The sequence below is a fragment of the Synchiropus splendidus genome, chromosome 16 (assembly GCF_027744825.2).
Source record: "Synchiropus splendidus isolate RoL2022-P1 chromosome 16, RoL_Sspl_1.0, whole genome shotgun sequence".
In the NCBI taxonomy this organism is placed as follows: domain Eukaryota; kingdom Metazoa; phylum Chordata; class Actinopteri; order Syngnathiformes; family Callionymidae; genus Synchiropus; species Synchiropus splendidus.
The window spans coordinates 18,781,493-18,809,350 of record NC_071349.1 but is presented as its reverse complement, the minus strand read 5'-3'; the positions used below and the strand labels follow the sequence as shown (position 1 = coordinate 18,809,350).

Sequence of the window (27,858 nt, the reverse complement as noted above, 5' to 3'; positions counted from 1 at the left end):
AAACCAAAATCTATTCAATATATCGTCTGCTTGGCCTTTGCCAGGTCGAGGGGGCAGCGGTCCCAGCAAAGAGGCCCACACCAAACCAGCTCCTCTAGGGGGAACACACCCTCAAGAGGCTTCTCCCGCTGGTACAGGTACCTCTTCTGGAGGACCAAGACCCATGAGGAAGAGTCCTGACCCGCCCATAGAGATACAGTGGATCCATAACCCTCCATAACACTCAGTGGCCAACGGACAGAGCAGGACATTATATCAAAGGGTAAATCAAGAGTTTGACTCAGCTCTTTGTTCAGATCCTGATTTTCAATGACACCGTCCGACACACACACACACACACACACCCCAACCAGTCTGCCAACTTAACACCCCACCTCCCCCTCCTATGTAAAGAAGACCAAGCCAAACGTGGAGTGGAACGACAGCTACAACAGGAAGCTGTAGATCCTTCACCTCTACAAGTCTTGACTCAGTACCTGCAGCTAGAGAGCGTCACTGCTGCTCACAGCTCCAGACTCACTGACGTGATTGCAATCGGACCACCAGAGTGTGTCTCTGCAGCATTAAGTCGAGTCTCAAATCATTCATTTCGGACATTCCAGCTTGGCAAGGGAACAAAACTGCCTCAGCTAAAAAGTTTCTTCCCCCAGCACCCCAAACTGTCTGCCCATCACAGAGTCCTAACACTTCCTAAGTGCTTGCGGTGCCGCGACCGTCATCACACATCGAAGCTTAACAGAGTCTGCAGCGATGACTGGATCTGATAATAATACACCGGAGGCAGAGTCAGAGACGAGGAGCACGACTGGACCAACCATAAGCACCATAAGCAGGCGGCGAACCTCCGTACACACATCCACAGCAATTTCCATTTTTATGCTGGTTCACAAAGAAAAATATCAACTGAATTTTATTTTTTTCTGAAGCATAGCTTTGTCCAATAACTACCTTGCTTATCTCTGGTGATCAAATTCTTTAAAAACAATTTTATAATGTTCAGTATCATTGAAAACCCCGGCTATAGTAAGAAAGGCGAGTTGAAGTTTAAGTTTTTTAGGGCAGGCCATTTTTGGGGGACAAAAAAAAGCGCCCCCTGTTGGCATGAAATGTTTCTATTTATTTTAATTATTTCTGTTGGACTGATTGGTTTGTTCTCGATTTTGTGCTATAACTTCTGGTCATGTGACTATATTGTAGATCACAGCATACAATGAAATCCTACTTTCATGAGTCTATGCTGACAAAATGCTCACATGCACCTTGGAACAGTGGTCAGATTAGCGCACTGAGAACTCATGAACGCATCCGGCAAGTAGCTTTAATGTATTTTAATTCAAAATATCAAACTACATAACAGCATGCTGTGTTCTACTTAACACATGGAACAATCAAAACATATCTGAATAAAAGCTATTAAAGCCGTAGCTGAAAGGGAGGGCACAAACACCGCTGAGGACGGCGCTGAGGGGTCTGAGGGGGGCGGGGCCACGGCTAGGGCCTGTGAGAGCGGTGCCAGTCAGTGATCGATTCCCTGAGGAACGTGAATAAATACCCCTTCACATACCAAGCACATTATTTATTATTATTTTTTAAAGAAAGGGCTGCAGTAAAAAAGCCACCTTTTTCATGCAGGTCCCTCCCTGCAGGGTGCCTCCGCTCCACTAGGGGTCTACTGTGCACGTGCCCGTATCAAGGCATGGTGCGAAAGTCTCATTACAAAATGAACGTTTGTCCAAATCAGCCACCGAACACTCCACACACATGCATCCAGGAACGCTTATACTTCACGCTGCCAGTTGTTGAGCCCGCTGCATTGCCTGCTATTGGCCGCTCTTAAATGCTTTGTAGTATTTTTAGGTCTGTTATTCTGGGGCTTGTCCTGGCAGGCCACTGGAGAGCGTATATAAGCTTCCCCCCGCTACAACGGTGGACCACTGAATACACACAGACGGGGCGCTTCCACCGACTGTTAAGGTCAGCAGGCATTTTCAATCCTCTCAGGGTGAGTAGCAGCCTCCGACTTTTTTATTGTCACTCAGCAGAAAGTACGACTCTCTCGAGTGTTTATTGTAAAGGATGAAACAATTCAGTAAGACTATGGCTGCAGGCAGGAATCATCAAACGCTCAGTTACACATGTAACTACACTTGTTAGAAAGAAAAGACTCTGATGGAAGCAACCCAGACGGCCCAGGACTTTCACTTCGCTCGCGCTCCAGGAAGGTCAGGGTCGGCGGCAGATCATCCTCAAGGACACGCCGCTAGTCACCAGGATAAACAGACTTGGTTTTCTATGCAACGTTTGAATCCAACCAAAGCAGACGCTGAACACAGTGCTTCCCAGGCACTTCCTCAGGTACAGCAGGTTACAGGGTCCAGCCAATCTAATAAAGGATTTGACTCTTCGGTGCTTCGTGGTGACAGTGATGAATGATTCCAACCTTTGCAATAATTAATTGTCATTAATAGAGGTTTTATAATTGCCAATTCATCACTGTCTTGCTGGGGTTGAATCATATAGAATACAGAACTAGGTGTTTTGGAAATTGGGTGACTCCGATGATTGTTTGGGATTGTTCAGCCGATAACATGGACCGATCTTGGAAAGCTATCGTTCAGGATATAGCAGAACCAGGTCCAGGACACAGTGAATCCTCTGGAATCTTTTCCAGCTGATACGGGAAACTACAACACCTGAGAATGAACTGGCACAAAGCGCGGTTGTATTTTGAACGACTAATGATATATGTGCTGATACGCTCATTTTTCATACACAGGAAGCCATGACTTCAGCGTAATGTCAGCTCAGATTGGAATCCAGAAGTTCTCCTTTCCCTTCCCCTGTGGTGCCCATCATTCTCAGCAGGATGAGACGAGCCAGGGTGTCCAGGCCAAGCCCTCGGAGCTCCCCAATCTTCAGGGGAGTCACATCTTAAGCCAGCTATCCAGCAACGCCGCTGTTGTCGGAGCTGTGGTTCTAAACAAGGAACAGATCCTTAAGAAAACAAACGCTCATCCGGCAGAGCCGGTGGCAGCTCTACAGCTCCAGGTCCGCCATGGCGCTCATCAGATTGCAGTGCTTTCTAGGACCAGTATGTTTGAGAAGCAGGCGGTCGAAAACGAGGATCAGCGTCCCGCTGCAAAAAGGCAGCTGTCGTCCGAAAGCGCGTCCAAGACGATCACCGTAGTGAAGAAGAGCGCGGTGAGGAAGGAGGTGGAGGAAGTGAGACTGGCTAAACCCAAACTGGGACAGAGGCTGATGCCAGGCGGCGCAGCAAAGAGAAAACGACGAAAAGACCTTTTCACCAACACTGAGGTTTTCCACCGGGTCGATTCACATGCCATCAGAGCCGGAGCAGAGGTGAGGGTCACGTCACGATTCAGTGCAGAGCCAGAGTGAATCTAAGTGGTTCATCTGGCATCATTTCAGCTCAAACAGAAGTGTGTGTACGATGTCAAGAAGATCGTCCAGAGCATCACACAAGGGGCCAGAAATGAGCTGGAGAAGCTTCGTGCCATCTGGGTTTGGCTTTGCTACAACATTGGTGAGTTCCGGTTTATGTTTGTGGGACCACTTGTGGAACTCAGACTGAAAAATGACGTTGTTGACCCTCAGAGTACGACGTGAGCGGCTACCTTGGTCAGTCTGAGAAGCTGAGCTCAACAGAGGAAATAATAGCAGCAGGTCGTGGCGTCTGCTGTGGCTACTCCAACCTTTGTTCGCAGATGTGCAGGTAAATACTGTTAAGAGATTGACTTCCTCATATTTTATGAATATAATATCCCAAAAGAGAAGATCATCAACGGCGCTTCCAACCCATGAACGTTGGACCAACAGTGCAGGAAGCGGAAAACAACACTGTCACATTATCACCTTGTAAAATCGTAACAAGCTAAGAATGGACCGTTAACGTCTTAGACCGGTCATAAACCGCTCGCACTGACAGGGTTTATACAAGATCGGGAATTTTCTGTTTTGAAATTGGGAGCATAAAAGGTCCATGAAAATTTTGGACCCCAATTTACTGGTGCGATAAAACCCACGGAAGCAGTGGAAGTAGTTTGTGGTCGTTTGCATTTAAAATGCCACTAGATCAATGAAACAAGAAATTACAAATGCGACGTGTATAGACGTGTTTACAGAGGTGAAGCACATACAGTCAATATATTCTGCATCTTTGCTTCGGTTATCCCTCCAGTTTCTGGTCAGTGAGAAAAATGGGCTCGGGATTTTAGACAATCCTGGAGGACACGTCAAGCAAATGTAACGCTGTTTGATTGGTATTGACAGAGAAGTAGGGATCGAATGCCAAGAAGTGCCGGGACACAGCAAAGGAATCGGTTATCGTCAGGGTCAGAGCTTGAGAAACGTCAAGTCTGACCATCTGTGGAACGCCGTGCTACTGGAAGGAGACTGGTTCCTGTTGGACGCCTGCTGGGGCGCGGGGCGAGTCGACATGGAGCATGAGAGCTTCGTCAAAAGGTAGAATCAAAAGGTGTCTCTCGGCTCGTGAGCTATATCAACTTATATTGCTCTTATGGCTCGGTGTGTTTCACCAAGGTTTGATGACTTCTACTTCCTAACGGACCCAGAGGAGTTTATTGACTCCCACTTCCCTGACGATGAGAAGTGGCAACTCCTCAGCAGACCCATCACCCTGGAGGACTTTGAGAAGCGGGTCTTTAAAACCTCTGCCTTCTTCACCACGGGAGTCCGACTGATCCAGCCTCATCACTGTCACGTCTACACAGGTCTGGTCCTTTAGTGTCAAGTTACAGAGGAGCAATCTGAGTGTAAAATATGAGTGACATATGTAAATGGCACAGATTCCAGAGGTGGAAACTTCCAGCTCGCGAGGTACGAATCCATGGTATTGAGCCTTTGAATTAGCTGAAACTTTTCACAATTGACTTTCCATTTCAAAGATGAGTCCACATACTTAATCAATAGTAAGAGCCTTCGATATTCAAATATTATACACCCACAGACTAGTGTATTAGAGGGCATCTGTGAGCTGCCTATGTACCTTTCGCCAGGGGCGTCACAAAGAATCCCACAAGGGCAGGTGCAGTCTACCAATCAGCTGCTGGCTGGTTCAACTATCCTCCACCTAAAGTGCCCTGTCAGGATTCAGTTTGACACCCCGCGGTTGAGCAGACTCTGGGCTCATCCAAGCTTCACGGGGCGAGAGGCGGAGGACACCCTGGGCGGGCCCATTTAGACAGTCAACCAGCCACATGCAAAATAAACCCGCTGACAATTTTGGATCACAAATTAACCCCCGCAGTATTTTTGGACTGTGGGAGCAAATCCAAACAAACAAGGGGGAACATACCAACACCAGACAGGGTTTCGTTCATGACCAAGACTTTCCCAGGATCCTTTTACTGTGAGGACTAACCAACCCGCCGAGGTCTAAATGACCAAAGACTTTTGCCAATTTGGTAGGAAGCAACATCCGTTTTTGGGAGACACTCAGTGAGGCTAAGCACAGAATTCACTGTAAGAGCCGACGGAGAGTGAGTTCCTCCACAGAGCTAAGAGACAGCAAGGGCCACAAGTCTCCAGTCTCCCCTTTGAGGATTTTAAAGCTAATTCATCAAGTGAAAAATTGACATACAATAGACAGGGGGTGGTTAGGGAAGTGGTGCTTACCTTTCACCTTTTCACTTAATTATAGTGGTGGCTACGTTGCACATCATTGGTCGATAGCAGAAGAAAACTGGGCGGCTATGACATTGGTGATATAGGTTAAAGAAGTTGAATCACCTTTAATGTTTGTTTGAAGATGTATAGGCGTGAAACATTAAAGGTCTGATCCTGCGTCATTGTTGCATCACGTCTTTCAGCTCCTGACATCCCTTTGTTCTTCTCTCTGTATAATTCCAACTAGATGATGGTGAGGCGAACATCACCCTTGGTTTCTCCAGGCCGGTTACTTTTACCTATGAGATCACACCTCATCAGGACCTCCTTCACTGCGGAGCCTCGGAGCAGAAGGAGACAAGCACCTCCTCCTTTGGTCTTCTGACAGTCTCCCATCGCAGCATGAACTTGCAGCTGCTGCCTCCATCGTCTGGCTTATATGACGTGAAGATTTATGCCCGACCCGAAAAAGCCACCACGCCGCTGATTTGGATATGCTCCTTCAGAGTTGAGTGCCTTACGCCTCGAGCCATGGAGGAGATCCCTGAGAACCCCTTCCTCTCTTGGGGGCTGCAGTCAAATGCTGGATCTATCGGAGTGACGGGTAGCAGTCTGGGAAGTGACGTTGCCGAAGTAGAAGACAGCAACTTCCGAATAACTTTGAGGACCTCCAGGCCTCTTATGATGGTATGTGAACTGGTCCACCCAAAACTGGCTGGTCCTCTAACCAAACGCTGCTTGGTCACTCAAATCCAACCGGAACAGTTGACCTGCTACATCCTCTGCTTGGCACGTGGCTTTTACCGACTCTCAGTGTTTGTTCGGGATTATGACAAAACAGAAGGCAAATTTCAAAACGCTGCCAACTTTCTCATCCATTGCAAAGGGAATGTTGTGGCGGAACATGAGATTTTTCCGCCTAACCTCAACTCTACGTGCGGCCCTGGAACTCGCACACTCGAGGCAGGTTTATCCAAATTCAGCCACACAGCAGCACTGATAACCACACAGCAGGGCAAGTGCAACATCACCTTCCACAACCAGCAGGACCTGGAGCTTCACACGGTGCTCACCCGAGAAGAAAACCAACCTGCAGCCACCCCACTCTCGCGATATGTCTTCTGCACTTACAATGACAGCAAAGTGACATTGAGTGTCAGCCTGCCCGATGTGGGGATCTATCGTCTGGGTCTATATGCCAAGACCACCCCTGGGGGGGATTTTAACCCCATGTGTGACTATGTTCTGAAGAACAGCTGCAATCAGTCAGGGCTCCCTTTCCCCTGTGTCTACTCGGCGTGGAAGAAAGGCTGCGTGCTCTTCGAGCCCCGCATCGGTCTGCTGGACCCCCTCTCCTGGGTCCGCTTCAGGGTAAGAATCCCCGGGGCACAGAAGGTGAGCGTGGTGGGAGAAACACGAACTGATCTCAAACTGAATAAGAGCAGAGTGTGGGAGGGGGAGGTTTACAGTGGAAACAGTCTCCAACAACTGAAACTGGCAGCTTCCTCAGGGGAGTCCAATGACATGGCTGTTTTGATGATCTTTGACATCAAGCAGCTGGAAAGGGAAGAGTGAAATGGAGACAGGAACGATCGGACTTCCAGAATCCACACCTATTAAAAGTGATGTCTAATGTAAATATGGTTGGGTAAAACTGAAACTGTGAGTTATTTTTAAACTTGATTTGGAGTTTTCTCTCAATACGTGGAATATATATATATATATATATATATATATATATATAAATATATATATATGAATAATCCAGGTTACATTCAGGACAACAACAAAGGTGCCTACTTATTACTGTTTAATACAATCTGCATTTTATTTTGATGTGCAATAAAACTATATTACTGCACTACAAATGTCCTTTCTTTGTGTAAATGAGACGTCGCCATTCTGTGTTTACTTTGTTTACAAACCATGGAGAAATACTTGAATGACTGAAAAAGGTGCCGTTTAAACTAACTAACCACACTCCACACACAGAAACAAACATATACACATCGCTTTCAAAGGGCAACTGGTTGAATATGTGATATAATAGATCATTAATTATGTTTGGGAAATGATGTTGAAGCGGAAAAAAACAAAAATAAAAGCACATTATTCCATGCATCACTGGCCCTAATGAGGTTATCAGTTACTTTCATATTCAGTAGCAGGACTTGATTAGTTCCTGGGGTCACACAGACTATCATATTAACTACCACATGGAAGTTGCACAACAAGTGACAAATGACAGACATCAGCAATTATAAAGTCAAAGATCTCCGACAAATCCCGCTGCACAACATGGTTGCACAGTCTCCCCTCAGCAGGCTTTGGCAGACGCCAGCGACGGGGACGGGTGTTTACATGTGGCTGTCATAATAACCCACGAATAGCCTCAGCTCGTTGCCCGAGTAAAAATACAATCAAGGGGGCAGGCGGGATGAAATAAGGCTGGTTAATAGCTGAATGACACGGTACAAGTGTGTTTTTAAGTGTGTCCACGCAGCCTTGAGTTGCTGGGGAGAATCTGGCGGCTCAGTCCTGGCCGGAGGAAACGCTGATGTCAGAGGTTAGACATGTGTATCTGCCTGGCAACAATACAAGGACGGTCACCAAGGCTATGTTTTCCCTTCTTTCCACACGCGTGCAACGGAAAGGGAGGTACGAATGTATACACTCGTCTGGCTGTGTGACAATGCCGTCGCTCATTAGGATCCTTTCACCAACATTTTTAATTCCCTTTCTTCTCTACTACACTGCGGTCATGTTGGGGGGTGATCCACTGAGGGGGACACTGGGCAGACCCACATAAATCTAAAGTCATGCCATCCCCTCTGTATGTTTTGGATCGAGGGAGCAAACCAAAGGGTCTGGAGGAAAAGGGAGAGGGGACTTTCACAGAAGGAATCTGAGGTCACTCCAGGCTCCACTCAAACCCAGATGATTTTCTTCTGTGAGATTACAGTAGCAAGCAAACTGTCTCGTGCATGAGGAGCATAGAACATCTACTATGCTTCGATCATGAAGTGTTTTTAAACTTCAACTTCCCAGAAACCATCCGTGTCAGTTATTGCCATTAAAATTGCACATTATATATATATATATATACAGTCTCATCTATAATGCATTATTAGTTTAGACATCATAATGTATTTATTAGGCATTCTAGAATAAGTTATGAATGTTCATAATCACTTATGGCAATTTTCAACAATGTATCTTAAGTTTTAAAAGAGTAACGGTTGACGCGAATGAAGGGAACGAGGAGCGAATGCCACGTGTTGAGGACGTGGAGTTGGACCCAAGTGCGAGTGGTGAAGGTTACAGTGAGGCAGGAGCGAGTTAGAAATAATATTTAATAATTAAACAAACAACAGAATCACAACTGAAAGCGTCACCGAACCGGGAGAAACTAAGCAAAAACTGAATGTACAACGAACCGAGAATAAACTACAAAAGAGAACAGGAAACGCATGGAAACTGGGAGAAACAAAACACTAAACTCAGGCACCAGGGTTTAACAAAGAATAATCCAAAGTTAGCTAGCTCACAGAATGAGAGACCAAACAAGGAGAGCCACGAGAACGAGGAAAGTAAGCTAGATAACACACAGAACGAGAGAAACAAACAAGGAGAGCCACAAGAACCAGGAGTTACCACGGGGAACAAGAAGAGTCCAAATCTCAGGAACTAGAGGAGCAATGACCGGGAAAGGGAAACAATGGGAGAAACGCAGGAACTGGAAGAAACGATCTGGCACCCGTTGCTGGAGTCCAGGTGTTTTTGTAATCAGGGTGATCAGAGGTAGATTGGCTCCAGCCGTGTGCCAAAGAAACAGGAAGAACGGAGGGAGGTAAACAAAACCAGGACTCAAAGGACAAAATAAAAGCAGGATCATGACAACGGTGAGGGATTCTTCCATTGGTCTTTCCTACTAGGTTTAGTGAACTCCACTGTTGATAATAAATCAGATGAAAACTAATAACAAAGCCTTATAAATGCATTATGACATCATATGACTGTACTAATAATGCATTATAGATGAGTGCTAATAAATTAAGGCATTAAAGTTGCAGACACGCCTGAGACATTTGTGTTCAATACCTCAGACTCACAAACTGGACCCACGTCACTTGACTAAGCTCCACAGTGAACCCACAGGACGGTTGCATGAACCCGACTGACAGCTACAGGCAGTTTCATCTGCACACAAGGCCTCCATTCATTTTAAAGGGGTGGAGCAGCGAGAAAAAAGGCCCTTGTGGTGACCACACATGGGCTTGTGCACACAACTAAGAAGTGGCTGCTTCCCACCATCAGATCAACACAGCAACACAGTATGACAGTATTATGAGCAGCAGCCACAGAGGAGCTTGTTATTCTGGTTTCTGAAAATTCAATGACTGATCACAAAAGACAAATGTGTTTCTAGCCACGTTCCACTAAAGAGGCTTGAAATAATGGATTTGTTATCTTTTGCGCATATTGTGCAGATTATTAAAACCTTAGCTCTAATACACAGATTAGATAAATCAAGCTGAAGTGCGTTTGTGGATGGGGCAAAAATCATTTACTGCATACTAAGGCGTGAATTCATAGCCAGGGTAGCACCTCGACCTGCGCCCGTCCCCAGGGAGGTCCAAGATCTCACTTTCATCGCCCCAAAAAGTGAGCGCAAAGGTTCACTAAAGTTTCACCATCCTCCTCCATATTCCGCAGATGATACCAGTCGCCTGCCCTCTGTAGCATATCAGCTCCAATTTCCTTAATCCTATTTCCTCCCTCGGGAACACAGATTTTTGAACCAGTCACCATCATCTCCTTCCTGTATATTATCTCTGGATTCTGAGTTTCTTGGATGAGACGACTCAGTCTGAAAGAATATCCCAACACTTTGCCTGGAAACCTACTCCAGCTTCTCAAGGTCAACTGAAAGACACAGTCTCCAGATTGCTTTATGTAAATTATAATGATTTTCCTTCACTTTAAATTTGAACCTCTGACCTAAGACTGACATTTAGTTTGTGTTGCTCAGTCCACAAGGGTAGAATCATACATTTAAAATATACAGGTAGAACGCTATCTCAAGTTTGGAGTCAACACCCACCACACGTCCCCTTGTCCAATCACCAGCGAACAAAACTTTCCCTACCTGAGCAGCCTGTAGCCTTTGTGACGGAGTGCTTTATGGACTCGGACGTAATCCTGCTGCAACGTTGCAAACACACACTGTTAACACCACGTCACGTATCACTGGCAGAGGGATTTGTCAACTCACCAAAGTTAATATTCTCTTCTGTCTGACTGCAACCTGTCAAGGAAAACAAAGACGTCCAGACAATTCACACCTCCCACCCAGTTCAGCATCAATGCGGGGACGATGCGCCATTGTTCCCTCTCAGAAGAATATTCCAGGATTATTAGTTTAAATCGATAATGGTCCGAATCAGAGTGAGCTTGAGAAATCAGCAAACAACGCGCGTTGGGTTGTATAAATATTTAATGAACAATATAGTGCAATAAATACAACTTTCAGTTTGAAAAAAGCATCAGTCACAGGATAAAAACACAAGTTATAGTAGTTTTTGTGCAAATCATCAGCAGCTGGACCTTATTGAACGACCACAAAAACATGGCCGCCTGTGTTTTTGCTCCGATGGCCTACAGACAGGAGCGAGGAAATGAGCCCTTCACTGCGCTAATCTGGCCTTTATGACAGTAAATGACTCATAACTTGGCAAACTTCTGATGGTGGCAAAGTAGCGATAGTTTATTTATATATACTGTAATGAGTTTTAGGAACATTAATTCATTTTTATCAGACCTACAAATAATACTTGACTGAATCGGAAGCAGGAATTTTACGTGTTTTGTTGCTCGCATTATGAATAAGACGGTCTCTTTTTAGCCAAATTAGGAACAATTTCCACAAGTCAACATACAGTTCCCACCTGAATATTTAATGCTCCTGATAAACACCAAACTTTGTTTTTGTCCTACAACATCAGCTACAAAATGGCTGCCCTTCAGTAGCCAACTGAAGACGCCATGGTGCTGAGAGCTAAGCAGGAGTCACAGACAGAGATGTGTTGGGGGGGGGGGCTCCACAGACCCCTGAAAGGGAGGTCACCAATGGCAAAGCATCGAGTTGTACCACAGCAGGCTCTGTACAAAGAGATTAGCACCTCAACAAGACGTTGGCATGCGGGTTAATTCTGCAGAAACGCCAATCTAAGACCCCAGAATATTTTTTCAACCCACTTTTCTTACACCCCAAAGTGACAGATTTAACAATCTTACCTGCTACAACTCCAGAAATGGCTCTGAGGTCGGCAGATTTTCGTAAACACTTGCAGCCTGAAGAACTGATCTTCATATAGCAGCTCCTATTAGTACGTGCTGTTTCTACTGGCCGCAGTTTTAAAGAGGAGGCACACTTTAATTTCCATTGTAGCAGCAGGGTTGTCCATATTTACAGGACAATGCTGCACCTTATTTTTATAAAAAGATGATTGGCTTGTGCCTTTTGACCTTTGCTAAGCAGAGACATTATTATCAGGTGTATAACTGGTTTCAATAAATCTTTTATAAACAGTCCAATACATGTTTTTCCAAATGATTTGTCGCAATTTATCATGAAAAATCTGAGTCTTAAAGAGGTGATTTTGTCGACCTTAGATGACCCGAGGCAGCTAACTCGTGTCCGAAAGTGCGATCAATATGTCGTCGGTCCAGAGCCCCCCAACCCCTGACAGCGCCCTGCACGGTGACAGTTCCTGCTTCACCCTTTGGTTAAATAGAAAAACAAACTGCTTTAACAACACGACTGTGGATTCCTTTCACCAAACGATTGATCCTCGCCTGACAACTCATCCTGTGACACGGAGCAGGATGGAACTTTGAACGCGCCTTCAAACGTTGCTTTTCTTAGCTACAGTCAAGGCACTTCTGGATCAGAGAAAGCTGACGTCGAACAACCAATCAGATCTCTGCGGAAAATAAATCACATTTGCTTCTTTTAGGAGCTCGTACCGAAAACACATTTGCATCTGGAGTCCTCAATTCATAATTTTATAAAAATATGATTTGCTGCTCTGAGGATTTTCATACCATTTTTTTGAATATTCAAAATATATGTGATTATTTTCAACTGTGCCAGTTTGGTGAAAGGCTCATGGTGGAGTCATATCACATGCAAAGACGTCACATAATCAGCACATATCAATATTTATATATATATATATACACACACATGGGTGTGTGCATCACTGGTAATAATTGTTAGAATTGCAAGCCTCTGGAATCATAATACGTTGCTTGGAGGGTTTAAAATGCTGCACCTTTTATCCTCCGTGTAGCTGTCAGACAGAGTCATCTGTGAGGGGTTACATAAGCAGACTGACAGCAACGGCATCGAGGAAACAAGCTGCACTTTGGTCAATGAATTCAGTTGCCATCGACTGATATTAAATATCATCTACAGCACTGGACCCTCATGAACATTTTGGATTTATCTGCAACAATTCAAATGAATCTTCTCATTAAGAAGTACCTTGACTTATTGTTGTGGCTCTCGGAGCAGACCAAACAATAGAAGGTGTGAGAGGCAGAGAATTTAGCAGCTCGTTGTCAAACACAGCCTTCAACTCTCGTATAAAACACTTAACTATATACGAGCAATAGATACACCAGCCACTCCAACGCCTCTGTACATCATGTGGCATTAACAAGAAGGACGGTAGCTGTATTTCAGGAAGTATGGGGCCAGCAGTGTCATGTTAAAACCCATTTCAGGAGGCAAAAGTGATGTCGTCTAATATCTGCACATCACTTTCTGCTGACAGGTATATTATTCATGTCAGTTTTAGTGGCAGCTGGCATCACTTCCAAACCAAGGTGTAAAACATGACAGCATGGTTGGCAGCCAAAGACGCACAGATGTCAATGAGATTCTAAAAATAACTTCCTGGATAGGGTCTCATCTGTGGATGAGTGTTACAGCCCGAGCTGCAACCGTGATGCACATGCAGCTATGCATTACTGGCCACCGTCTTAGTTACAAGCAACAACAGTAGCACGGCATACGCACTGCTGGGGCTTATTATCTGTAGATACTTTGCAACGAAACACTGACAGAAGGGGCTAAAACAATACATACAGTGCTGAAACAGATTGATTTGATCTGAACTCCAACTGTTGCAGTGCCCTATGGCACTGACTTAGCGTTGCTGGATTTGTTCGTTTGATTACGCCTGGTCGGGTGACTGACCAAAAAAAGAAAAGAAAAAAAGGAGTTTAACTACATTATTAAACACCTCACAATGAAATCAATGAAGCAAACCAACGTTCATGTGTCTACGGTGACAAATTGTTTGGTCCACGTTGATTAAGAAATGTAAAACACGTAATGCATTTTCTCATGGGCTGATTCAAAATACCAAACTAAATAACATGGTTGTGTTGCTGTATGCTGCCGGTTGGATTAGGATTGCAAGCCTTGGGTTTGACACCCATCTTCGTTGCAGATCAGATACTGCTGACCCCATTAAAGCTCCCACACAAAGCAACTGACAACTCTGTTGTCCTGGAAGTAGTTTCTACAACCATCTCACCCATGTTTTGAGGACATGCATATAACATTTGTATGACAAACAATAGCGTAGATATTGGGGCCGCACAACGACCTACTTGGAATACAGCTGTCAAGAAGCATTGAGGTTTTTTTTTGTTTGTTTTGGTTTTTTTTATACTGATTTCATTTCCAAGCAATGCCTCACATTATCTACACAATATGTAATTTTGCGTATCATTTTCTAAGTGTGTTCTTTTCCCTCGGTTACACTCGATTAAAAGTGCATTTCACTCAGAGAACACTAGTTTTTAAGCTATATAGTCGTGCATTTTGGATTCCCTCACCTGTTTCACAACCTACAGGGAGTGTGGTCTGTTTATTGCGCTTTCATTAGATGCACTTGAGGAGTCTGAAAATAAAACGGGCTAGCATGTTAACTATGTGATTAATAGCATCGTTCAACAGTCAGCTACAGCCAACATGCAGTCCAGTGTTTACAGCTCTATGGCCAAGCGCCCCCTCTGCTGTATTGTGGCATGCAGACAAGCTAACAGGTGTTTCCCCGATTTGGGTGACAACAGAGGAGGAGCGATTCTTGAGAAACCCCACCAGGGAGCCCACCAGAATCACACGGCTATCCATGCCTGTCCAGAAATAGGGGCATTAATTTGTCTGCGATAAACAGAAACACGCAGAGCTGCAGGAGCGGGTGCACGGAAATTCCCTTCAATTGTGAAAGCATCACAGCTTCACATGAGGAAAATGAGCGAATACATGTTTCAAATTCCGCTGCAGCGGTGGCAAACATAAAACTAACATCCATGACTCATACAAGACTATTAAAAATAAATACAATAAAATTGAAACTGAGGTCCAAAACGATAAAGTGTTGAATCCTGTTTAAAAAAAAGTTTGACTTTGAAATACATCACATGAAGTGATGCCGATATTTGACGAAACTGGCGCTCACTCATAGATCAAACAGGTCAGGCTGGTCCTGCAGCTCCAGCTGCTGGTTGAAAAGTTCAATCTCTTTGTTGGCCTCGGTCAGGTACTCCTCAATCAAGTCATCCATGTCTGCAGACACAGCAATGTAAGGAGGTCGAAACAAAAATGCTTCGATCACACAGCCCAATAATTAGAGCGACATTGAAAAGGATACTTGTCTTGTGTCCATATTGATAGCAGTTGAAGGAATAAGCTTGATGTTGCGACAACTACAAAGAAACAAAATATTTCAGCCGAATGCTCAACAAAAACCTGAAGTGCATTCTGAATATCATCCTGATCAGAAACAAAAAAACTGCCACCAGGTATAGTCAAAGGTTGAAAGAGGTTTAGTTCCAAGTAAACTTACATAGATGTTCTTCATTTCTTCAGGTGAAAGATTGTTCTTGGTCTTCCTTGGTTTCTTTGACGGCCTCTGGAGTGTTGAGTAACAATGGTGCAGAAAATAATGTATTATGGTTATAGACAGATATTTCATGGGAAAAATGCTTTCCCCTCTGTAGTGGATTTAATAACATACCTGCTTGGCACAAAGCCTGAGCCAGTCCTTCAACCCGTCCTCTGTCAGGCCAACACCATAAAAGATTAAGAAACAGGAAGTCTTGTCCGTTTGAGGACCTGGGGTCACAGTGTCAGTGCTCAGATCTGGGACAATGGTCATGTTCCCGCTCACGGTGTTGTACGTCACTTGTGTCATTTGGTCCGTATCTGGAGGTTCAGAAGAAGAGAGAGCTTATTTTCAAACACACAAATACTTTGCACCTCAGTAACACCTGCTAGAGTAGCTCCCTCTGGTAGCAGCACGCTTTTGAGAAGGTGTTAATGGTTTAGTGTATAAACAACTTGTTTCAGGAATAGATCACTAAACTCACATGGATCAAAGCAGTAACACAAGGACATTTTTACAATGAATGCATAGATATAGGTAAAATAACATACCGTTTATGCTCATAAAGCTGTGATGCTATCAAAAAGTCAGTATGCGGCATTAAAAGCAAGACTTCATGGGGTGTGGTGAAGTCCATTTAAGCCACGCATAATGAGAGGTAATAGACTGAAACTACTGAAACAGCACGTTAGCGGATACAGTGCCGTCCGGCCTCATTCAGAGCCAGGCTCACGGCCGTATGAGATCCAGGACAAACCCATTGCACTCGGAGCAATACATGAATTTTCTATTTAGTTGATTGATAGACCGATGCGGCAGCGAATTAAACCCTTGAGACCAGAATTTGCTGCTTAGATCAGCTGCTTCTGAGTCCCGCTCCAAGAGTTCTGACTGAAAATACAAGTGAACATGCTTATACTTTGGTATTGTGGGAAGCAGCAAAATGGAAACAGTTCGATTTCAAATGGAAATTAAATTGAAGTTTATTTAGAATTATAAGCCTGCTCCTTTTTTATTAAATGATACATTTCCGATTCACAGTACCTCAATGTCCATGTTGTTCTTTGGTTCAGGGTACAAATATTCTTTATCAGTCTGTTTTTATTTCACTTTGGAGAATTTGTGACACTCTAATGTGTATGAGTTCTTCACTTTGTTCAACAGTATGAAAACAGTACGACATTTTGTCATAATAGAGAATCACAAAATATATAATGGCCAGGTAAAGCTTGCCTCACTGAAATGCCAAAAATGCACCTACCAGAGAATTTCACTTTCCCACAAATGGTATACACATTTCCTGGGACAGAGCTGAGACCTACCGATGGCTTTAAGGCTACAGATTAAAAGACAAAAAACAATACATTATTAATCAAATCAATTGAAATGCATTTCATTTTAAAGACAGAGAATCGTAACAGTAATAGTCCACTTCTCTGAAACCTTAGTGGGTTCCATATTTGGAGGGAAAGGCTGGTTATATAATCGTCATCTATCTTTGCCAACTCATATCTGAAGCGTATGCCACGTGTGAGAGTCAAAAAGTGGGGAGGGGGCTTTCTTTCCATCTCACCTTTACAGCGGGCAACAAACAGAGGCCTCTCCAGGGGCCTTTTGAAAGCTACATGCTGCTGGGTGAGAAACGGAGACCCTGATCCAGTGAAGAACTGCCCTTTGCACCTGAAACAGATGATTGAAGAACAACACTGAAAACGCACAAATTCGATGCAAGGTGTCCGCTGAGTCATCTGAGAAGGGGTCGTACAGGGGTTCATGCTAGTTTCACCACTGCAATCCTTTAGATGGACCAGGGCCAAAGGGAAGAAGACCACCTGCGTGTGTGCATGGCAACTGTTAGAGCAACACTTGTGTACTGCCAGGAGTCAGATGGTGACAGAACACAAGATGCACTGAAGGGCTTTACAGCAATCAGCAGCAATACTCCTCCCCCCCTACCCCCCATCACCCTCGCAATTCAACTTCAGGGAGCGATGGGAGGCAGGATATTGGATGCCACAGCAGCAATCACTGGCAACATTTTGCACGGTGGCCAAATGGTTGACTGGAGACACAGGCCGGTGAGCAGGTGGGTCATGACCATAACGGTGCATGTAGGACAAAGGTCTCACCAGCCAGGGTAAAGGACATATCGTGCTCTCAGCATCTGCGGTTCGTTGAAGCTGCTGTCAGACAATATCTGGTTCATTTCTTCACTCCTGTTGAGACATTGAAATACCTCCTCAGCAATACAGCAATTTAAGGAGGTAAATGTCGTCGTAAATAGCTGTGAAACTGTTGTTGTAGCAGGAAAAAATGACTTGTATTATAACAAGATTCAAAATTGAACTCAATTGAAGCATGAAGGAGGATGGAAGCACCACATAGTACACAAACACGCCAGGATGACCCAGATGAGTTTAAAGGTCATCCCGACTTCTTTACAAACCCTTAATCATACCATCTCTCTTACAGTTATTACTAATACGGCACGATTGTGGACAATGGAAGTTCTTCACATTCCTTTTCATCATTCAAACAAGAAGCAGAGTTTGCTAACTGGACAACTAATACACCTCACAGACCAGTAGCATAGTGTGTATAAAGAAGTAGGGATGACCTTTGTGAAGGAATCCAGCCTGGAAAATATGACATCACACTATGCATGGTTCATCGTAGTCGAGATAATGCAGTGAACGTGGATTTACTAGACACCTGAGCAGCAACAGTATAGTTGCTCAGATGCAAACTACAACGTGATGATGAAGGTTAGAAGTCTTATTAGCCTCAGTGGAATATATAGGCCATCCTTATCAACTGTTTTGCTATGGCGATAGCAAGTGATCATGTTCTATGTGGAGCTTTGATGGAAAAGCTGTGGAACCTACCTCCAGACAGCACCTCTCTCTGCCTGTATACAGGCTGCTGAGGGGTTGGCAGTGCGTACCAGCTGCTGGACATGCTGCAGGAGAGGGTGCTTCCGCTCTGCTGTCAGACCAGTGAAGACCACTGTGCTCACGATACCTGGCGTACAAAGAGGAGAAATGATTTTTGTAGTGATGACCTTATGCAGCTTCATGAAACAGCGTCCTCATTTTCAGAGCCCACTAGATGGCGATCTCTTTTGAACAACCATTTCAATGAACCACACATTATCTTTAAATCCAGAGCGCCACCTGCTGAGCTCTGAAAATGAGGACACTGTTTTGTGAAGCCTCAACAGCCTGGTGTACGGTTCTTACATTGGTACCTCAGTTTTGATAGATAACATGCAGGGCATTAAATACACAGTATGACTATGAGCAGCATCTCGTTGTATTAAAAATACTTATAATAGTGGCAAATTTTAAATATCATTCTATCATCAGTAAAAAAAAACATTTCTATCATCAGAACAACTGAATTTGAAGTGCGCAGATCTTTTCCTGTTGAACCACTACTTTTTTGTAATTTGAAAATCTGGTTCATGCAGGAGCCTATGAAGTCAGTTGACATAAATTCTACTGAAAGATATGATACTATCTGATGTTTCCAGACAATCTAGCTGCTGCTAATTTAAATGTTCGCTGCCGCATAAGATGGAGAATATTTTTCTTTGATGTTTACAGCTATAAAATATTCATGGCTTATTGTTGGGAATGTAGAACTGCAGTACCAACCTTGGCTACACTGCTCCAACAGTTTAGGGAAAGCGAATCTAGGAGGACACGTTAAAAAGAGAAGGGACATTAACAGTTTGGATTTGAACACACTGAAGTAATACCAAGGTTCATCACAGGCATTTGAAATTTAGACCCACTTCAAATTCATCTCATAATACAATCAAAGCTGAGAGGGTTTAGCAAAGGTTCTGCCCAGATAAAAAAGGAAGGAAGAAGCCACGGTCCCTAGCTGACACGTATTATCTAACCACAAACATTTTTCCCTGGGTGACATCATGACTAATACTTGTGAGTGACTAGTGTAAAAGCTTTCAGTAATGTCATTAATGTTAACATAATTTATGTGGAATGCTCCGACCAATCAGTGAAAGACCAGTCGGAGGCTTCATGGTTACTAAGCCTCTCTCGGCAGCCATTAAAGACCTTTAGCTCTCGGAGAGCGGACAGGCTGGACCATCAGTAATTCAAAAGGCATTTATCTTTCTTGTCCTGATGTAATGAACTGCCTACATCCATCACAAAGAATGGATTATGACTGACTGATAAGCTTCGCTGAAGAGGGTATGGTGGTCTCACATGTGGATCGAAAGGATTAAAAGGCTATGCTTAGGGGGGTGAGATGCAGGTCAGTCCTAAACTGGTCTGGCCACACCCAATTAGCCTCACACAAAAAGATGATGCGACAGACTAGCATGGGGCTTTGGACGATGCTCATCAAATGGACACGTAAGATGAGACCAATGATAAACTTTCCAAAGAAGCTTGGTTTGAGTGGCCGTCGCTATGTATTGTATTGCAAACATGGAAACACAGAACTTGGATTGTTTGTAACAGTTACACCGGGGATTTGAAAGACCCTGAAATATTCTGAAGCCAGACAGGAGATTGGAACATTCTATTCCAAGGTGTGAAAATTAGACCGGCACTACATTTGATTTGAGGGCCATTTACATCCACTATTGTCCCATGATACATACACTCAAGACTGGCACTCCTCACACCCTTTTACATTTCCTGAAAAGTGAAACTATTGCAATGCATTTCATGTTGATAACCACGACTAGGTTGCACCTGCACCCATGCAGCTTTACATCTCAAATAATGGTTATGTTGGTTAGTACAGACAACAGACACAAATTAAGGATTAATAATTTCCTAAGATACAAAAACAGTATTGGATCCTGGTACAGATATAACTAAAAATTTCAATTGCTTTTATGCATGCTTCTAAAATATCAGCAGCTCTCCAAGCAACTTGTGAAAACCTCTCAACTGCCACCTCCTGCATGTCAGGATCACCAGGCTGCTGCACGGCTCTGCAGTGAGAACCTACCTATTAATGGGAGTGGCATGTCATATGTGAGGAGCAGCGAGTCTTCTCGAGTGAGAAGCTCTGTAAGCTATGTTTAAAGCCAGTAACAAAAGATGACCAAATGTAGGTCTGATCCCCTCAGCTAAAAAGACACTGAGCTACGTCTTTAAATCGCAAAGTGTCATGTGACCTTATTTGCGACTGCATCAATCCTATTACAAATAGAACGTATAAAAAAATGATCAACAACAATCTCTTGCAAGTACTTTCTTTGAGGACACATTTGTACACCTCATCTGCAACTATCAATGTGACAAAGCAGTGGTTTCAAAGCAACCAGACACGTCCTGCTTCTCTTCTCCATTGTTGGATGTAACTTTGAAGGACGACAGATAATCAATATCACCTGTGCTCCAGAAAGGAGGAGAGCGGGTCAACGCAGGCAGTAACGGCACCGATTTTGACAGAGGCCTGGATCGCTGGGTCGGGATGGAAGAGCACAGCCTGAACAACATCCAGAACATCTGTGCATCTGCAAAAACACAATAGTTGTGGGCAACACTGTAGATTGGGGAACAAATATTAATGATTAATAAACTAATTACTTTTTAAGTTTATCTTTTGGTCAATAATCAATAATGATGATGCAGTTTAGAGTGCACTTTTGGTTAACACACACTAGGACTCTAATACGTACCTTATAATTAGATTAATTACAGGCTAGTGGTTTATTTATGGTAATATATGTTCCCTAATCTAACGTGTGATCAAATTCTGTCTTATTCTGATGATATTAATAAGATGTGCATTACATTTCCTTAACAAACACATTACGAATGTGGAACTTGAATGAACACCTCACATTCATTGCTATTAATTGCAGTAATACATTTGACTTGCTAAATATAAGTCAAGAAAACACCTTTGTTGTAGTAACTATATCAATATATTTAATTATATGCAATGGCATGACAAGTCTTACCCCGGTGATAGAACCAACATACGAGTCTTGTCCTCGGCTCCTCTCAGGTTGTTTAGAGTCCTGGATACAAACTGATGTAGATCAGATGCTGAGAAGCTGCTCATGGTTGGTTCATACAACACCAACCTGCAGTAGATAGTATTGAGTTGGACTTAGATATTGACTTAAAAAAAACAAAGGAATTGAAGACAGGAAACGTTGCGTACGGTCCACTGTCTTTGTGAAGTTGCACTACAGAGTTGTAGAGTCTTTCCTTGTGACTCCCAGGCAGGCCAGCGATGATTGTGATAACAATCTGTTCCGAAGTAGGTTCATCAGAATCTTTAAATACTCAATCCAACAACGACTGTTCTCATCATCTCTTACTTTGGTATTGATGCTGACTGAGTTTGTGAACTCTGTAGAAGGAAATAGTGCCCCCAGGTGGTCGAATAAAATGGCCTCCTCTCCAATACTGCTGAGAGAAAAGTGTTGCAGAAACCTGGTATGAAGGACAGGGACAGAAGAAAATGTCAAGAAAGACAGAGCTTAAAGGGCAGCATGGGCATCTGGGTAGACATGAAACTAACATGTCCTGTTCAGGCAATCGAGAGTAGAAGCTTTTCAAGCTTGGAACACGTTTGGCCACAGGTGGTTCCTGGCTGTTGTGTAGTTTCTGCAGTCTGGTGTGCCTGAAGGACAACCTCGTGGTTAGAGTTTATCGCAGCAATAAGAGAGGCCTGGAACAAATCTTACATGTTTATCTGAGTACTGATCAGCTGCTCCTGGTCCACTGTCTCAATAACAAGTCCAGATTCAGAGTTCCTCCACACGGGCAACACCTTAAATTAAAAGAGGAGAAGATGTGTTCTTGCTTAAAGAAATTCCACTTTAACTGTTGGACAAGAGAAAATAATAGGCTATGCAAATAGCCTTTTATTAAAATATATCAAATCCGGTTGTGATGAATGGCTATTGTAAGAAATTAAATTCACCCAGATGAGATGAAAATGATAAAAGAGCTCGCTAATTTATCACTCACATTTGAAAACACATTACACATCATCAATCTTGTTATCGCAGCAATACATGTTTTTTTTTTTATTTTTAGGATCTTAACGGATTATCAGCAGGGAAAAATGCAGATGGATATTCATATTCCTCTCACTGAGGGATCTTACCGTGGAATAGAAACCACTAAGGCTTCTGGATCCAGGCTGCAGAGCAAACACTAGGCACAGGTCAGAGCTGTGGAGGGGAAATGGCAGGTACGGAAGGAGGGTGCTTTCATATTCCACCAGCAGCGAAGCAACAGCATTCGAGTCCTGATTCAAACAACAATTTAGAACCATGAAGCGTTCCCAGTTAACAATGCAACAGTGAAGCAATCTAAGTTCTATGACGTACCGGATGGTAGAACTTGATCGAACTGATATGTTCAGAGGAAAGGGTGAAGCACCCAGACTGTGGGTGACCGAACAGAATTCCTCCAGAAAAGAAGATTATCTTCCCTGAAAATGATTTTCAAAGGATCAAATACAGGCCCATGCACAGTCTAGATAGAACACACTATGGATTTTACCTTCATCAGGTGTGCACAGCTGATTGTTGGTGAACACGTACGCAGTGTCTGGTTGCGTAAGAACAGATCCCAAAAATGAGCCTTCCTTCTTCTGTGTTCAAAAGAAGTCACGATAAAGACAGTGTATTCAAACCGTTTCAGCTCAACTGCAGCTTCTGAACTGACCTTTGTAAGGTGACGGGCCTGTTCTGACTGCTTAACATCAGCTTCCAACTTCACGAGCGTATTTTGAAGCCGGGGAATTATGCAACGTATGGAGGGAAAGCTTACAAATCCACCTTGGCATTGATCGAACTGACCTCTGTGTTTAGAGCAATACATACCAGCCAGCAAGCATAACGAGGCACAGTAGATGTCAGAATAGTGAAGCAGCTGTCTGTGGACACTGAACCATCTGGATGAGACAGGACACACATTATAGACAGGAAACTTTAAAATTAAATGCAGCAAAAACAATTGATCCACGCTCAAAACTAGTGTCAAAAAAGAACCTTTGTGTTGGATGTTGATGCTTGACTCTAAGAAAGACTCGGAAAACACCAAAGAGCCCAGGTTTCCAGCTCCCATTTGAAGATCAGGGATGTTAGGGACAATAAAGGAGGCCTTGAGGGATAAACAAGCATAGTGTTCTCATGACAGAACCATTTCACCATACTGCATATATTTAATCTTGCATACCGTTTTAATAAGATAACGACTCTTTGGGTCCGACAGAGGAACGACCCTAAAGCAAAATGAAAAAAATGAAAGCCATCAATCTCTTCATTGTTTGCTACAGCAACACACGGATCAAGCCAAACTTACCTTCCTTGTTTGTTTACAGCTTGGATTTTAAATTCACACCTGGATCTAAAGAAATTATATGTTAGCAAAACTTAAAGCAACATAAAATCAAACTTAAGCAGACATTTAAAAACAGGAGGTTCATTTTCTCACAAACACAAATAAACATTAGTAGTTACTTGATAATGTTGCAGTAATGGCTTAAATTCATCGAGTCCAATACGCTCAGGAAAGTGTGGTCAGCGACATCCTTTGCCTGACGATAAACAAATAATATTTTTACCATGACCAGCACAAAGAAATCAATCACATCACGTTCTGTTACCTTGAAGGCACTTAGGGTAATTGCATAGCACTTGATGCCTGCAAGAACTGCTTCAACGACAGCCGAATAAATCTGTGACATCAGTCTGGGAAATAAAGCAACAGGTTTAAGTGCACTCCACTGATTCGAAAATTGAATTAAACTTTAACATAAGTGAAGTTTTATTTATCTTACAGAACTTCTGTACTCTTTTGGTTACTGGTTTGGATTCCTGTTGATGAAATAAAGTCATTCACAAAATGGGCTCCACAGCATAAAACAAAGTCCAACATAAGAGTCAAAACCCTCAGCGTACTGCCTGGTTTCAATGTATATGTCTCAAATGTAGATCGTGCAACAAAGTTAAACCAGGCGAACATACCAAGGTACGGCGTGTGGGTGGTTCCAAAGAAATAGGTTCGCGAACAAGCTAATGGACCCTTGGGAGAAACACACTGCAAAACCTAGAACAAAGGGGATGAGCAAGTTGTTAGCAAACAATAGCTTGGCAGCATCGACAGCTCACTGCCATCACTAGATGGTGCTGCAGAGCAGCTTATAAATAAGTATCACATGTCCTCACTCTCCTCTGTGTGGAGTGGTCATTTATATTTATAAAGCTATTCTGCATTCATTCATCCTGCAAACTATAGTTTTGTCGGTTTTCCACAATCGTCTGTGTCTTACCATGTGTTTTGCTGCAGATGCTCGGGGTCCTGTGTTGCGAACCTGATGACTTTCAGAAGGGAAGTTGCACGAATGACTCTCGAGATCTTCTAATGAGGAATGTCCACCGAACAAAACAAAGGGCTTCTGTTCTTTACTGAAAAGATGATTGTGATTAATCACTGCATCTTATAGAACGAAAATATACTAATACCTTTTATCTGTCATGTCACTTGAGCTCATCCCATGGGAGTAGTAAAGCCTGAATGCCTACACAGGCAGTGCGACAAAAGCCACAGAAATTACTCGCCATAACAAGTTGAATCCAAACTCTTCTCAATACAGACAAAAAACTGCCATTTTTTCAGACCTGAATAACGTCGTGGATGTTTTGTGTCAGAAAAATATTTTCAGATATCATGAAAATTTGACATTTGTATTTTATTTTTTGTTTTAGTTTTTGTAGTTTTTGGTAGTTATTTGTCAAGCAAAAGTAACAGCACTTAGTTCTTGACAGTGTCAATACGTCAGTTCTCAACATTGTCGGTATCAAAATCAACAAATAACAGAGAATGTAGATCTCTTATGGTTAAAAATGTATCAAGGTAACATTAAAGCATTACTCTGGTGAATGTACTACTCAGTAAGGTTTTGGTTTTAGAACATGTTGCACTTGACTTACCGCCCCAGCTTGAGCTTCAGAGAGCTCCAGGATGGACAGATGGCTCTCTTGGTCCATGATTGAGAAAAAACTACTCCACTGCTTTTCAAAGTGGGTCAAGTCCTGCAATTTTAGAAAATAAAAAAAGACAAGATGAGAAAAAAAAATCAACCATCTTTGACAAGGGGTTACCTCTGTGATGAGGTTATCCAAGGACACTGGGTCAAGCCTGCTGTACACCTGCCACAGCCGTTCACTCATGTCCATTAGCTGGATTAAAAAGATGTTGGAAAGAAGCAAAGGTCAGTATGATTTATTTTTAATATTTCAAATATCACAGCACCTTGTATTTCAGAGTAAAAAAGCTTCCTCCACCGATGCCATCCAGTGCAAACGCTTTTATCAACGGCCACTTCTCCACCATAAACATGTCAAACTTTTGAATGTGACCTTAAAAAAATGAAAAAATAAACAAATAGTGCCATTATTTTACTGAGATATAAAGAAACACTGTGAAAAGAAAGAAGTATGAATTACAAAATGAGCTGAAAGGAACCCCGATCGAAACACAGCCTTCCACCATTTTGACAAAGCTGGATATTTTAAACTCCTCTGCTGCTTCCTCATGATCTTCACTCTATAAAGAATGACAGACGTACATTTAAATTTCTGTTTTTGTTGACAATGATGTACATACAGTCAAAAACTGGCAATTTCCAACTACTCCAAACATGTAAATATTTTTTTTACTTCTGCTTCAGTCATGCAGTAGAGATGCAGGTTCCTCCAGTGCGACACATATGGCAACAGGTAACTGTAGTTCATTGGGGTGCAGTAAAGATGAACACATTCAGACTTTATCAGGAGGATGACATCTGTAAAGAGAAAAGGGTTAATAAGGGCAAAATCGTCAAATAAAAAAAGAGAACCAGACCTACCATCCAGCATCAACTGAAGATCTAGATTTAGAGGATTCTTCTCATAAAGTCCATAGAAAAGGTATTTGGCAAGCTCTCGACATCCTTCATTATAGCTGCTTTCAATTCCTATTATCAAAGACATCAAAGATAGAATCAATATTTGCCGAGAATATATGAGAAAAGAGTAGTGACTAACTACAAACCTAAGGTACAGAGGATTCCATCTGGTGTCTTTGCGCCATGATCCCTCAGCAGTGACTGAATCTGACGCAAGCGACAACAGCTGGAAAATAAATATAAATACAGAGACATATTTCAGGGTAGTCACATTTGTCATTGTTTTGAAGAGCATTTTTAGGCAATTATTCAAACACAAACATACACTGCTATGACGGATTATGATTTGTCACTAACACTTTTCACATTACATTAAATAAATAAACAGGTTAGGGTACTAACTAGTCTGTAGGGGAGAACTTTTTGCAGGTTAAGCACTGAGGACAGTGTAATTTGAAACACAGTGTTAGAACCTAAAGCAATGACTTAAAGGATATGTTAAAATATCATGGATATACTTCGCTTCCATGTGTTTATACATGAACGACAGCGTGATTATTATACGCAGCATTTTCTCAAGTTAGGTCGCGCACACTATACTCACTTATATATATATGCTTTCTAAAGGAACACTTGAAGCTAAAACAGCGTCAAAAACAGCTGCAGCCATTAGCCTTGCTAGCTTGACAGCTGCACCAACAAGCAAACTACGCTTGATGTTATCGTTACCTGACGGCTGGGTTGACTCCAGAATACTCCCCGTTAGCTCTCCTAAGGCCGGCCATAGTTAAAGCCTATACTAATCGCAAAATAGCGCTTTAACCGGGCAACGCTGTCGATTTTCAGGCCGAAAACTAGCTCGCTACATCCCCATCACCCTGGAGGACGACTACACACGCATAGCAACGGACGCATCCATTCCCAATTTAGGGGAGATTAAACAAACCTGACACATTTCCCTCGCAATACTTTGCATGTTTTTACCCAACAATTTCATTCATGCATCATTAAAGCGTTTTATACTTCAACTGTTGTGTTAATATATTTCCTAGGGCATTGATTTGACAACGTTTAATTGAAGTCAACATTTCAACACACCCACGTTAAACAGTAGTGGAGTCCCCGTCAGCAGCGGCAGCCAGCGGTGCACAGCTGTACTGTACTGTATGTGGTGCAAAACCTCATGCGAAGGAATTCCTGCATGTATTACACCATTTCATTAGAGTTGAACTTTTAATTCGATTCAAGGTGAATGAGAGACGATCCGACAGGATTCCAAGCAGTAATAAATAGATCCTGGTCACTATACTAAAACAGAATAAACCGGCGTCTTTCCAGTAAA

General features: G+C 42.9%; 3 protein-coding genes across 5 annotated transcripts in view; 1 reads left to right on the top strand and 2 right to left on the bottom strand.

Moving 5' to 3' along the window:
• Positions 1 to 5,751, bottom strand: part of slc4a11 (solute carrier family 4 member 11) — a 76,562-nt gene extending 70,811 nt beyond the window's left edge. The window contains exon 1 of the mRNA XM_053844645.1: positions 5,656 to 5,751. The gene's annotated coding sequence lies outside the window, so the exon portion shown is untranslated. The remainder of the gene's footprint in view (positions 1 to 5,655) is intronic.
• On the top strand, positions 1,950 to 7,664 carry ky (kyphoscoliosis peptidase). Its single transcript, XM_053844648.1, has 7 exons — positions 1,950 to 2,002; positions 2,777 to 3,360; positions 3,430 to 3,544; positions 3,616 to 3,733; positions 4,291 to 4,482; positions 4,561 to 4,751; positions 5,894 to 7,664. The coding sequence occupies exons 2-7, from the start codon at positions 2,797 to 2,799 to the stop codon at positions 7,219 to 7,221; spliced, it is 2,508 nt and encodes an 835-aa protein (XP_053700623.1). The 5' UTR covers positions 1,950 to 2,002; positions 2,777 to 2,796; the 3' UTR covers positions 7,222 to 7,664.
• A 3,461-nt stretch (positions 7,665 to 11,125) lies between these two features.
• On the bottom strand, positions 11,126 to 27,400 carry dnaaf9 (dynein axonemal assembly factor 9). Of its 3 annotated transcripts, XM_053845752.1 has the most exons (37): positions 27,246 to 27,400; positions 26,663 to 26,742; positions 26,478 to 26,585; positions 26,290 to 26,414; positions 26,077 to 26,176; positions 25,883 to 25,989; positions 25,732 to 25,809; positions 25,561 to 25,662; positions 25,093 to 25,148; positions 24,900 to 25,035; positions 24,595 to 24,676; positions 24,408 to 24,444; positions 24,234 to 24,318; positions 24,088 to 24,164; positions 23,930 to 23,974; positions 23,804 to 23,849; positions 23,617 to 23,728; positions 23,449 to 23,519; positions 23,291 to 23,338; positions 23,126 to 23,216; positions 22,951 to 23,054; positions 22,725 to 22,868; positions 22,300 to 22,385; positions 22,134 to 22,235; positions 21,931 to 22,045; positions 21,771 to 21,859; positions 21,565 to 21,690; positions 20,989 to 21,114; positions 19,268 to 19,305; positions 18,497 to 18,632; positions 17,741 to 17,827; positions 17,185 to 17,291; positions 16,873 to 16,947; positions 15,744 to 15,931; positions 15,573 to 15,638; positions 15,378 to 15,432; positions 11,126 to 15,292 (listed from the first exon to the last, which is right to left on the bottom strand). In XM_053845752.1, the coding sequence occupies exons 1-37, from the start codon at positions 27,299 to 27,301 to the stop codon at positions 15,186 to 15,188; spliced, it is 3,393 nt and encodes a 1,130-aa protein (XP_053701727.1). In that variant the 5' UTR covers positions 27,302 to 27,400; the 3' UTR covers positions 11,126 to 15,185. The 3 variants fall into 3 exon arrangements, with proteins under 3 accessions (XP_053701727.1, XP_053701726.1, XP_053701728.1); XM_053845751.1 differs by having other exon boundaries at positions 26,290 to 26,585; XM_053845753.1 differs by lacking the exons at positions 26,077 to 26,176; positions 26,478 to 26,585; positions 26,663 to 26,742; positions 27,246 to 27,400.
• Between the last annotated feature and the right edge of the window lie 458 nt (positions 27,401 to 27,858).